Source organism: Poecilia reticulata, chromosome 10 (genome assembly GCF_904066995.2).
Source record: "Poecilia reticulata chromosome 10, P_reticulata-male-v2, whole genome shotgun sequence".
Taxonomy (NCBI): Eukaryota; Metazoa; Chordata; class Actinopteri; order Cyprinodontiformes; family Poeciliidae; genus Poecilia; species Poecilia reticulata.
Genome location: NC_088839.1, coordinates 24799321 through 24813128, shown reverse-complemented (window position 1 = coordinate 24813128; position 13808 = coordinate 24799321). Strand labels below are relative to the sequence as shown.

Below are 13808 nucleotides of genomic sequence, written 5' to 3'. Positions count from 1 at the left end.
GAAATCACCCTCAAAACCATGAATGCCCGACTTACCCAGCCTTGCAAGAACAATAGGCGTCAGTGATCTTGTCCACGGCTATATTTATGCTGAGGGTCTGAGGATCTGCTGTATTCCTCATCGACCGGTATCATTTAGCTGCGACACGCACAATCTTGGAGGCATTGCGTGGCTCAAACACCTTGATGTCGTCCAAAAAAGATGACATGAACTTGTTGGTTACCTTGTCCATTGTCGTGGCTGATATTTTTTGAAAATCCGGCAGAAATGCTACACTAATCGACTCAGAAATATTCTGCAGTCAGTCGAAATGAAATTATACATGGACACTAAGCGAGGCTGTTTGTGAGATATGCAGTCACGTGAGTCTTTCGACGGGCGTTTCTGGGTCGAGTTTGGTAAGGTCCATCAACCTCATTTACTCGGTGCTAAATGTGCTAACGGCGAAGAAACTACTTACCGTTACCGTGACAGAGACACCGTCTATCTGCTGTCAGCGGTGGCCATGCTAACTAGCCTTAGCATTCATGCTAGCCGTGGCTAACAGAGAGCAACAGAGGAAGAAGAGCAGGATGAGCAGACCCGCCTCCTGGCTCTGACTGGTTGGTCCTCTTGAACGCTGAGATAAAGCAGGGGAGCTTGAAATTTTTTCACAGATTATCTGTCTCCTACCAAGCTGTCAAAACTTAGTGACAGTTTCAAATAATCTTTTAATATAAAAGTTACATATTTCTGTTGTAAAATGTTTCAAACTCTTTTTTTAATGATGAAACATCAACAAAATCTTATCTAGAAATTTCCAAACAGTAACAGTGAACAATTGGATTTATTATTCTATAATGGAATTATTAACTGACTTTAATTAGTAATATTTTAGCAGAAAATCTAAGTAAAATTTACTCACTGTTAAATAAAAAAAGAAAAAATATAAATACATTTTTGTTAGAAATGTACCAGAAACTGAACTGTTATTTCAAAACAGAACTTTGATTTTTCTCTTTCGGTACCACTCTAAAACCACTTTGAAACATTTAAACCGCTGCAGAGTTTAGTTTTTCTACTCACTCTCCCATTGTTTTATGTGTAAAGTTGTTTTGGCTTATACTGACTTTGTGATGTTTTTTTGTGAAAGCAAAAACCTCGGTTGCTGTTTTGACAGCTGTGCATTTGAACTGCCAAGTGTCAAAACTGAGAGTCCCAATAAAAACAATGAACATCCCAAAACAGAAATATGGTCACAATGAGTATTATGAAATTTTTCACAATATTGGCTTAAGAAAAGAATAAGCAGCTCCCTCAACATTCATCCAGTTGTGTCTTAAACTGTGGTGTGTGGAAATAACTAGGAGAAAGTGCATATTTTATTTACTTTCCTGTATCCAAAGCAGATGGGGAATATCTATGTTTATTAGTCATTTTTCCCAGAGTCCTCGGCTCACACTGTGTCCTTCCATAGCAACAAGAGTGTTGATATCTGACTGGACGTTATGAATTGTGTTTTTTTATGTTTTGAGTCACTCCTCCTTATCAGTTCCTGTGTATCACAATAAGCAAAGGAAACTATTTTAAGCTTCTCCTCTTATAGTTTGAGTATATAAGAGAGTGAGGCTCAGCAGTTCCCCGCCCATTTTTCTGCAGGTCCTCCCTCCAGTTGGGTTGTGAAGAAAGCTCAGCGCGATTCCCTACAAGGAGCAATCAAACACAAGCAGGCGAGAGGTGACACCGCTTCTCCTAAAAGAAATAGACACACTCCAAGGACACACTTACCAGCTTCTTATCAGTTTGTTTTTGAGGATTTCTTGGAAGCGTTTTTACTGAAGGAGAATCTTTGACTGGAGCAAATAATTTGGTGAAACTTATTAATTTATTTAAACATGGCACTTCGACAAAGCTCAGAAAAGGAGCCAACCATCGAGTTGTTCATTAAGGTAAGTAAATTTTTTTTAATTTCTTCCAAATTGCTGGATTTACTAACAGAACATAAGAGGTTCTGTTACAGTACCCAAATATTTTCAAGTAAGAGTAGCACTAATTCAACATGTTTTTATTCAAGTAAAAGTAAAAAGGAGCCGTCCAAGAAATGACTAAAATAAGAGTAAAGTATTTGGTAAAATGTTTACTCAAGTAGTGAGTAACTGATCGAATTATATTTAGTATCTAAAAATGACATCATCAGATGGACCAAAACATAAAGTTATGTGGAAATTTTGACATTTTAAAGCTGAATGAAAATAATTAATATAAATAACATAAACAAACAGAAAATAAACATTTTCCAGGTCAGTTGCTTTCAATATCAAACTTATGAAACTTTAACAAAACTCTAGATGTGTATCTTTGTCTGGTGGAGCTTTTGGTTAAAACCTTGTTTGTTTTTCAATCAGCAGGTAGAAACAGCACAAAAAACTTTGATGTACCCAAACAGAACCAGAACCTCCTTCTTACTGGACCTGTTTCCAAATACCGTGTGAAGTCAATGTTAGGATGTTTGTATCCCTCCGCTGAGGGTCAGAGCAGCCTGTTATCAGTTAATAAAGGCAACAGACCGAGCTCACGTTATCACTGCACACCCAGAAGACAAGAGCATGGAGAGAAAACTGCGTGGCCTCAAGCCTGAACCACCAGGCACACCCACTTCAGTCCAGCAGGGACATCCATGAAACATTTTGTAATGTTTTGTCACTTAGAAATAATCAGCTGACACACACAAGGTTAAATAAATTACAAAAACAATAGGCTACTTTAGTCAATAACTTTTAATATCTTTTTGTTTTCCAAAAACTTGGGCAGTGGTGTTTAAAAATGCATGGTGTCTGCTGTAGTCCCCTTTTTTTGCCACCTTACAAACATGGTGAAGCTCTGTCTGCTAATAAAAAATAAATTTATTACTGAACTTGTCAGAAACATTAAAAACTGTTTATATGATAGCGGGAATGTCTGGTTAGTGTAGGATAATGCATCGGATGAGTCAAAATTTGGAACATCTTAATGATTTAATGGACTATCACATCTGATAGTCCGGTAGACTTGGTTCTATTGAAGACCAACATTTTAATATATGTTATATTTTCAGCTGGTGTGGTTTGCTTTCACATTGCACTGTCAATAAATCAATCAATCAATAAATCAATCAATCAATCAATCAATCAATAAAATTTTATTTGTATAGCACATTTGAAATGCAAGGCATTTCAAGGTGCTTTACATAATTAAAGAAAAAATAAAACAGCATGTGACACTGAATAAACTGTAAGAAAGGAAAGAGATTTTGAAAAAGAAAAAGATAAAAAAAAAGATTAAAGATAAAAACATACTTTTGTTACGGAAATTAAGCGCCTGTCATCGCCTGTCGTCGCCAGACTCCGCCGTCCATTTAACACGGGTATTATCCAGGCCCCGCCGCCTGACAGGACAAGATCAGTGTTGATCAAAAGATCAACACTAATAGAAAAAGCTGTTTCCCTCCTTGCCAGTGGTGGCGCTGCACTAAGAACTACTGAAGGAATTGACACAAAAATATCAGAAGAAGACAAGAGCACAACTTTCTTCTTCACAAAATGTTAACAAAAATGAAGTAGCGTCAGATTTTAGCACTTGTGGTAGGATTTCACTTTTGTTTTTGTCTTTGATGTAATCTCTCCTGCTAGGACTCTATTTGCGTGTTTGTTTAGGTTGTTTTTACCCAGAATGCCCTGCGCTACAGTCCACTTGCTGTTTTGGGAGCAGAAACAGGGCTTTAAAGAACACTACTGGTGTGAATGCACCCTAAAACACAGAAATAGCTCGTAATTTTAACACTGAATCATAAGCTTTGGTTTAAATACCAACTTAAGCACCATCAGGTTCATGGCCATACTAGGCACACACTTGTACCAAAAAAAACACACCACTTAACTTATGCTTTCTGTATTAAAGTTTATAAACAAACATAAAACTGAATCTTATCTGAATCTTGGCACAGATTGTGACTGGCTTTGATCACAAGTGGCTGAATTTGGACTGTGTATGTGTTTTTCCGCTGCAACACAATGCCTGCATTTCCCTTCCAAGGAGAAAATGGCCTTTAAATGTCCCAAATGCTGTGTTTGCTGCCTGAATAACCTTTAAATCAGCAGAAAAGATTAGAGAGAAACAGCTGACAGGATAAAACACAAAGTTACTCTTGAGTTTGAAAACAACATATCTAACCTAATTTGTTGTGTTTTTGTTCTAGGCTGGGCATGATGGTGAAAACATTGGGAACTGTCCTTTCTGTCAGAGGCTCTTCATGGTGCTGTGGCTGAAAGGAGTCAAGTTTACAGTGACCACTGTTGATATGAGGAAGTAAGCACCCCTCTGCTGAAAAAAATCATTTCCTGAGCATCTGGTCATGGGGACTTTCGCACAGAGCACACTATAGTTTTGTCATAATCCAAACCACTTCTCAGCTGTCACACTGTGTTGCTCACATTGGGTTGTCAAAGTGAGCCTGTAAAAGTATAAAAGTACTAAGATCTCTGTCACTTTCAAACCAACACCTTCTTTAATTGGGAATTTATTGTGTGTATTTCTCAGGGTCAGAACCAACAAGCAAATAGGGCCAGGAAATTTTGTAAGGATGTAGATAAATGAGTGATTCATTACACACACAGGCAGGCCTTTCAAGCAGACGACCACTCCCAGAGTTGCATAAACCCAACAGCCTGCTAGTATTATTAATAATCCAGAGTGACATGTTTGATTCTGACATCCTCAAAGAAAGTGGCGATTTTAAAAAGCAAACAGTTGGCAAGTTTCAGCAGCAGAAATCATCTGCGCTGACTGCTTTAAAGAGTTGAACAAGAAAATACGATGCTGAGTGTGATTTCTTAGTCTCAAAGCCAGTATAATTACACTATTTTTTTTTATTATGTATTTATTACTTGTTTACTACTTATGTTACATTTGTTACAGTTTCATATTATTTCAGTAACCAAAACCAATTTTGTTTTTAAGCAAAGCTGCTAATGTCGGATTTGCTAACACAATCCACATGACGTCTTTTCGAAGTGAGTAAGGGTAATTAACCCTGCAGTCTTCTGATACACTGGGTTACAACAAAAGAATAAGTACATGAAAGTCCGATCCCAAAGAAAATGGATTAGCTAGCAATACTTTTAAAAAATAAAAAATTAAATGACAGATGTTAATTTCGCACAATCAGGCTTGGTCTTTGAGGAATGCCTTGTTTGGTTGCCCATTTAAGGTTGAGACACGTCTTCCTTTTCAAATGCCTACTTCGTCTACAAACATAACTACTTGGGCCTCAACAGTCAATTTAGCCTCAGTGTTGATGTGCTTGATAACAGAATTAAAATGTTGCCCCTTCATTGTTCTATGTGTGTCTTCTCCAGGAAGCCAGCTGAGCTCAAAGACCTGGCCCCGGGGACAAACCCTCCTTTCCTCCTCTACAATGGCACCCTTAAAACAGACTTCATCAAAATTGAGGAGTTCCTTGAACAAACACTTGCCCCTCCTAGGTATTGTTGCTTCACACCATTATTCAAATACCAAGTGAAGTGGGAGTTTGAGTATGTTGCTCACGCTTAAATGAAAGTAAACATTAAGGCTTCTAATCTCACTTCTCTGTTAAAGGTATCCCCATCTCAGCCCGGTGAACAAAGAGTCCTTTGACGTGGGTTCAGACATTTTTGCAAAGTTCTCCGCCTTCATCAAGAACAGCCCAAACAATGCCCGTAAGTTTGTTTGTGATTAATTAATCTGTCTATGCAAAGGCCAAATAAGAAAGCCCAAACTGGACCCTCTCTCCATGGCAACTACTGACGAATCTCTAAGGGTGCTTTCACACCTGACAGTCCAGTGGACTCGGTCGATTGCAACCAAAATGTAAACATTTGTTACATTTTCAGCTGGTGTGGTTCACTTTCACACTGCTCCTCACTTTAAATCAAAGGTCAGGAGCCTTCAGACAGCCAAGGCCGCAGTGCCAAAGACAGGTTTTTGTTGGTCAGGGTTTCTGTTTGGCAAATTTTGAGCATATGGTGCTGTTGTGTTGGACTAGGGATGCATCTAAAAGTTTCAGGATGATAACTGTTAAGAACAGGTCTTGACTTAGCTGATTTAGAGTGTATCCTATTGAACTAGTAGCCTCGGGAGACCAGAACTCTTGAGATGCTTGGACTCTTGTAGATTTTTGTTTTGAAGGAATAGATTCACAGATTTTTAATGTTTAATTCAAGGACTGCTGGATAACGACGGTGCAAAATCTCGGTTTTCTTCTGATCTTTCAGCACAGGAAAAGATTCTCCTACGAGAGTTTCGGCGTTTGGACGAATACTTAAACAGCCCGCTCCCTGAGGAAATTGATCACAACTCTGCAGAAACCATCGCCATCTCCAGAAGGAAGTTTCTGGACGGTGACCGTCTCACCTTAGCAGACTGCAACCTGTTGCCCAAGCTGCACGTCATCAGGGTGAGACATGTGTGAGGTTTTTATTCAAGTCAGGAAAAAAATAAAGGGTTAAAAAGGGTTTCACATGTGTTTGGGTAGACTGGACCAATAAAAGGCCTTGTGTTGATCAAACAAGGAATATGTAGATATTAAAGTTTTCAACCAGCAAGTTCTAAAACAAACAAACAAAAGTTCATATCTGTCGCTGGAATCCAAGTTGGTTATGAAAAACAAGAGGTTATTTAATCAAAGAAATAATTAAAACAACATCTATTGGCTTAATGTTGATGGTGGACAATAAAATAAATTTAGTTATTTTCAGTGAATCTAACATCCATCCATCCATCCATCCATTTTCTTACACCCTTGTCCCTCAGTGGGGTCGGGAGAGGTGCTGGTGCCCATCTCCAGCTAGCCCATCTTCATCAAGAACAGCCCAAACAATGAACCTAACATTGATTTCAAAATCAACTTTAGCAGAAATATTCACTGAATTTACTGCTACTAACTTTTACCAATTTTGCCTATACTGGTATCACTTTTTATGCACAAAATAGCTGTTTCCAAACAAATTTGAACATTTATTTTAAAAAAATGGCATACTTGTGAGAAAGACAACTCTTCTTCTCATCTTTGCTGTTTGTACTGAAGGTCTGTTCATCCACACAAATAAACCAGACTACTCGATTTAATTACAACTGCAGGCTTGTGTTCAAAGTGACATTGATTAAATAACATACAGTGTATTTAATGAATTGCGTTGACTGAGTCGGTAAATAATATATTTCATTAAAGTAAGATTACTTTTCATTTCTTCCTACTCCTTTTAAAACAGAAAAGCAGTGGTAAGCTAATTGTTTTGTTTTTGGGTATGTATGGACATGTTTTCTCTTGTCCTAATTAGTTGCTTTCTTGTTTTTAAAAACCTATTTGAAATAAATAAATTTCAGACAGGTGAATTTTGTTTCTCTGTCACTAGTTAAAATGAGATCTGAATTCAGAAATCTTAATTGTAAAAGAAGTCCCTAAATAAATATGACTGGGACCTACTCAAGTTATACAAATTGAAGTTATTTTCATTATACTTCAGAAACGTCGAGTGTTTCCAAAATTGAGATTGGATCACCACCAGAGATAAGTCAAATTGAGTAAAAAAAAAAAAAATCTTTATTTTGTTAAACAAACAAACAAAAAATATTATTTAATAAAAGTTTTTTTTAATTTATTTAATTAAATAAAAAAATGTTTTAGAAAATAACATTATATTTTTGTTTTATCCCATATATGGGTGAAAATATAATCTTGTTTGTTGACTTTTTATAAATTATGTTAATGCCGGGGATTATTTGGTTGTAAACACGGCGCATGCGCGCGCAACCTGACTGCAGAATGAGTTATTGCTCGCCTTTAAACGCTCGCTAGTTACCATGGTTACCCGCATTCATCTTGCGGTTTTAACATTAGCTAGCATGTTGTGGATCTGAAGTTGAAAAATTTGACACCACCTTCTTTCTGCTAACTGTTGATTTCTTTTCCAGGTCGCTGCCAAGAAGTACTGCGATTTTGAGATCCCAGCCGAGTTCACAGGAGTCTGGAGGTACCTGGAAAACGCCTACGAACGGGAGGAATTCAAACAAACATGTCCGGCCGACATCGAGATCGAAAAGGCTTACTTTGGCGTCGCGAAGCGGAAATAAAAACTCACATCTCATCGTTATTCTCCAAAATGTAACCCCAAAAGTGATCTCTGGGGGGCGCTGTTGTCATAAATATGAGCTCACCTGATGAATAAGACATTCAGTACCTTGAAACATCATTTCACATGTTTATCTTTAGTTACTCAGATGAAAAAGAGCCAGAGTGCAATTTACTGTTTAGCTGAGTTATTGTTTATAGTGTACATATAAATATTTTTTAATGCTTTTTAAAAATCAAAACCACCTGCATAGGTATATTCATGTATATGACAGTTAATTTTAGTTTGATGAACTCTAACAAACACACTATTAAATAAACCTACTTGTTCCTCATCATGATATTTCTGTTGTTCTTCAGGAAAATAAAACCAGATCTCTGGGTGTAGAGGCCATTTCAGATACTCTAATTTATTCTCAGTCACAAAAAAAGACAATTTTACAGGTTTAAAAATATATCCTCTTTTTTTATATCTGGTACAGACAACATATTCGATGGGGAATAAAATAAAAGTGATGAAGAGTGGGAACGTTCTCCAAAGCCAGGATCTAAGCATCGGCCTACTGGGCTCTAGTTGGTCACACAGTATTTCCAGAAACACGCTGCAAGCAGAAAACAGTCCAGTCAAACACAGGGGATAAATTACAAAACTATCTGAAAAGGCTGCCATTTTACAGCTTGGGTAAAAAATTTAAATAAACATCACTTCAAACTATTCAGAAAGGAAGCAAGTGTGTCGAGTTTATCAGAGAAAAAAAATCGCCTCTTCTCTCACCTCTTTTGTTTGTTTTGGGCAGACTCTGCTCTGATCGGACAAAGCCCTGAGAGCGCAGCTTGTCTGCTGCAGCCAGCTTCAGGACGACTTCTTTGAGATCATCTACCTGAAAAATAAAATAAACAATTTGATTCAGAAATACAAGTTTAACAATTTTTGTTTAGTCAGTTTATTCTAAGTAAAACATTAGTGACATTTTGGTTTCTGCTTTTCTTCAAACCTGTATTGAAATTTTGCAGTCATCCTGATAAATATGTACTAATTATCACACTCTTACCATATTTGCAAAATTTCTCTGTGGTGGTGAATCCTTTGCCCCTAAAGGAATAAGTTATCACACCGTTAATGTCACATAGTTCATCTTTTTTGTATTTTTTGCTGTAAAAGTTGGTACATTTGTCCCAGTTTTACCTTTGGTCCAGGAGTCTCTCCCTCCGTTCTGGTGCATCATTAGAGGGTAAAGGTTATTCGCGTCTCTCTGTTCCTCCTCAGCAGCATTGACTCCATCTTCCACCTCTGACACCAACTTATGAATGAAATCTGTTGAAATAAAACACCTTTTTTGATTTACATTGATGTTTTACACTGCAAAAACACAAAATCTTACCAAGTATTTTTGGACTATTTTCTGGTTTAAATATCTTAGTACATATCAGCAAGATACAAAAGTTTATTTTGGGTAAATAAAACCTTAATATTGGTGAAAAAGTGCTAGATCCACTGGCAGATTATTCCACTTATGGGAAAAATGTAATGTTTTAAATGGAATAATCTGCCAGTGGAACTAGCACTTTTTAAATCAATATTTACTTAAAATAAGCTCTTATGTGTTACTAATTAGTTTTGTTTTAATTCAAGTGCACTGTCAAGTGCTTGTACTTCAAACTACACCAAAATACTTTGTAAGATTTTTAGTTTTTGCGTTGTTGATTTAACTGTTACACTTTTTGGAAAACATCTAAATATGCCTCTCTTAAATTTACCACTTAAACCCTAGACTTTGGTCACTTTTTGTTGTAAATATCTGACTTTATAAACTCAGTAAACAGATCTAACAGATTTGCAACTTGTCAAAGAATATCTGAGTTTTAATTTTGTAACGTTATGCTTGTAGTCATGAATACTGTTTGTTTTTTTCTCGTGAAATGATCTGTAAACTAGCACTTATTCATAAATATCAAGGAATTGTTTACTTAAAACAAGATCTTATATCTTGCTGAAAAGTTACTTTTAAGTTAGTTTTGTTTTATTTCAAGTGTACTATAGATATTTGCACTATAAAGCAGACCGAAAATACTTGGTAAGATTTTGTGTTTTTGGCTTTTTTAGAAAGTAAATTTTCTGATAATAAGAATACGATTTAATAATCAGTGTAATAAGATTTTTCCTGATTTCCATTTTAAAATCAGGAGTAAAGTTTGAATCTTACCTGCTTGTGGTTCCACGTTGGGTTCTGGATAAACGGGCAGAGTGTGCGTCCATGTCGCAGAGCAAATCAGAGCTAAGAGGTAAAACAGAGCTGCAGAAAGCATGGTGTCTCTACGGTCAGCTGGTCGGGTTCGGACTGTTTTCAACCCAAACGGGAACTTCACTTATATTTCCTCCGTGGCCATCCATCACAGCCTGATCAATACATTATCATCACACCCCAGTCTTCTTCTTTAATGGTTCTGACACGAAGGATCGGGCGTCACCGATACAATTTAGGGCACCCTGTCAATTCAGCTGAGGCCTATCTGTGCTTGCACAGAGAAACCAAACAAATGTTTGCTCTCCGGCAGCAATCAGAGCAGCTCTGATGGTTCATGTTTGGGCTTCTGGTCATTACTCATCATGTCTGCGGCCAGAGGAAGACGCAGAACGCCTGGAAATGTGTCACTGCTGGGTTTTTCTACGTCATTCTGCGACAAATGAGAGACATTTCTGAAATTGTATGCGATATCTTATAATCCTTGATTTGAATACTGTGGTAATACTAATAATAATAGTTATAAATTTTGCAACAAAACAAACAAATAGCATAGTGCAAAGCGGAAATGAACTCCAAACAGGACAAAAACAGCAAAAGAAGATGACATCTGATTAAAATGCATAGTTATGCTGCAGGTGGAACAAAACATTTGAATTTATAACATGTGAAAAATGTCTTGTTCCACTGGCAGATTATGTCACTTAGAGACAAAGTTGGATGGTAACTAGTTACATTTACTTGAGTAACTTTTTGAAAAAATATGCACTGATAGGATTACTTTTACTACTTTGTACTTTTATTTGAGTAACTTTATTATGAAGTATTGCTACTTTTACTTGAGTAAAATTTCTAAATTCTCTACCCACTGAAAGAAGAACAAAAATGTTTCAACCAAACATTCACCAGACACAGACACACTGTGTTTGTTTCATCTGATTTTATTATCTGATGTTTATATTAATTATTTACATTCTTATCCTCAAAATACCAACAAACATTTTCACTTAACTTTACATTTTGGTTCATCTGATGACATAATTGGGGCTGCACAGTGGCACAGTTGGTAGAGCTGTTGCCTTGCAGCAAGAAGGTTCTGGGTTCAATTCCCAGCCCCAGTCTTTCTGCATGGAGTTTACATGTTCTCCCTGTGCATGCATGGGTTTTCTCCAGGTACTCCAGTTTCCTCCCACAGTCCAAAAACATGACTGTCAGGTTAATTGGCCTCTCCAAATTGCCCCTAGGTATGAGTGTGTGTGTGCATGGTTGTGTGTCCTGCAACAGACTGGCAACCTGTCCAGGTGACCCCGCCCCTCACCCAGAACATTATCCAGAGATCAGCAACCTCCCAACCCCACCAAGGGACAAGGGTGTCAAGAAAATGGATGATGACATAATTTTAAAATATTAAATGATTGATAATTTGATCAGTTCAGTACTTGAGTAGACCTTTTACTTTGACTAGACTTTTTAACTCTTCAGTAATTTCTTGGACAGCTACTCTTTACTTTTACTTAAGTAAAAATACAATGAAGTAGTGTTACTTTTACTCGAGTACAATTTTTGGACATGCTCCCCTCCTCTGCCTGTAGCTACTACTTTTTAATCAATATTAAGGATTCAATGACTTAATGCAAGCTCCGATTTCTTGTTGAAAAGTCATTAGCAAATTAGTTTTGTCTTATTTCAAGTGTACCAAGATATTTGCACTAGAAACTAAAACAAAAATATTCCTGGTTGGATTTTCCCTCTGTATTCTGCATTGCTGGTCCTTTGTGTTTGCAGATTAAAATGGTATGAATACTTTAATAAAAAACTTTATTCAGTTTACTTTCCTTCAAACTCCATTATTAAGCTGTCAACACAACATATATCTTTCAAATTAAAACAGCACAGAGACGTCAAACACTGACTCATTCTTTAATCTATTTAATCAAACCGGTTGCAGTGCAAAGAAGAGCAGCAAGAAAAACCTGCTGAACCGCCACAAAATTAATACTTACACTGTTCTTGCTTTCAACATGAAGGAGAAATATTCTGTTAAAGGCAGGAACACATGATGTAGCAGAACATTGACACAAGGAAGGAAATGGGTTAAAAAAGAGGCTCGCAATCTAAAACTGGCTAATTTCTTCTAGTCTATAGCTTTTATGAGAACTTATCTGCAAGTTAGTTTGAAGCTTATTTCATGCATGAGAAAAAAGAAAACAGCTTCACTGAAATGTAAGGGATGATCATGAAAAAGATTTTTTCACTCAGTCGGACAAAGTAGAATGATACATACCAAAATCCAAAAGATGAAGATTCATGCTTATTATTAAAATTAAAAAGTGTGAAACATCCTTTGTAAATTTCCATGGTGAGGTTTAATGTACTTTTTCCTATTTGTAGGGGAAAATAATAATTGAGAATGTATTCACCTTCTAAACAAGCTGAAGTTAGATCTGTAAAACAACAACCAAGTGAGAAAGGATTTGTTTCAGAAACTGAAAAAAGGTTTTGAACTCCTTTGTCCTCATCAAGAGTTTGGCCTGTGAGGCTCTTTGTCAAACTGAAAGCTCTCTAATGCTCTTCAGATCAGCGTGCACGGCTTCAGGTGATTTATGGTTTCCATCTCTTTTTGTCTAAAAGACAACAACATTTGATGAATCCCTCTGCCAACCAGACAAAAATAAGAATGACAAAGGAACATTGCAAAAGCCTAATTTCAAGGTCTAGAAGTGAAATCAAAATGGACAAATTAAACATTAAAATGGACACATTAAATAAGATTTCCCTGATAAAACTAGTGTTTTTTCCCCTCATTTCAGACATTTAATTTGAGGTAATCAGAATGGACACATATCTTTATAAACCAGCTCTGTTCAGGATCAGCTATAGATAAAACTAAAGTGCAATATTAGTGACTGTTCATTTATACAGTGAAGGTTAATGTATTTCTTAAATGGATGTTTGTCTTTTTATGTGTCAACTTTATCTGATATTTATTCTCTATTTTTTAAACATTCACAACTTTCGTACAATTACAAAGAAAAATTGTTAATATAAAAATTGTTAATATACAGTTGGGGTCTGTTATATATATATATATATATATATATCTCTGTTATATATATATATATATATATATATATATATATATATATATATATATATATATATATATATATATATATATATATATATATAACAGACCCCAACTGTATATTAACAATATAAAATATTGTATATATATATATATATATATATATATATATATATATATATATATATATATATATATATATATATATATATATATATATATATATATATATATAGCCGTGTAACTTCTTCTGTAAGAGGCTCCTCTGTCCTCCACTTGTTACCTGTATTAATGGCACCTATTTGAACTCGTTATCAGTATAAAACACACCTGTCCACAACCTCAAACAGTCACA

General features: G+C 36.1%; 2 protein-coding genes across 2 annotated transcripts; one reads left to right on the top strand and one right to left on the bottom strand.

Moving 5' to 3' along the window:
• The first annotated feature begins 1625 nt into the window (after positions 1-1625).
• clic2 (chloride intracellular channel 2) lies at positions 1626-8460 on the top strand. The gene is made up of 6 exons (XM_008420640.3): positions 1626-1928; positions 4214-4323; positions 5373-5498; positions 5614-5714; positions 6270-6451; positions 7969-8460. Exons 1-6 carry the CDS (start codon positions 1875-1877, stop codon positions 8125-8127), a joined length of 732 nt encoding a protein of 243 aa, XP_008418862.1. The 5' UTR covers positions 1626-1874; the 3' UTR covers positions 8128-8460.
• A 55-nt stretch (positions 8461-8515) lies between these two features.
• Positions 8516-10489, bottom strand: urp1 (urotensin-related peptide 1). Its single transcript, XM_081611730.1, has 5 exons — positions 10330-10489; positions 9312-9440; positions 9178-9218; positions 8901-9006; positions 8516-8727 (listed from the first exon to the last, which is right to left on the bottom strand). Exons 1-5 carry the CDS (start codon positions 10430-10432, stop codon positions 8696-8698), a joined length of 411 nt encoding a protein of 136 aa, XP_081467856.1. The 5' UTR covers positions 10433-10489; the 3' UTR covers positions 8516-8695.
• Positions 10490-13808: the final 3319 nt, after the last annotated feature.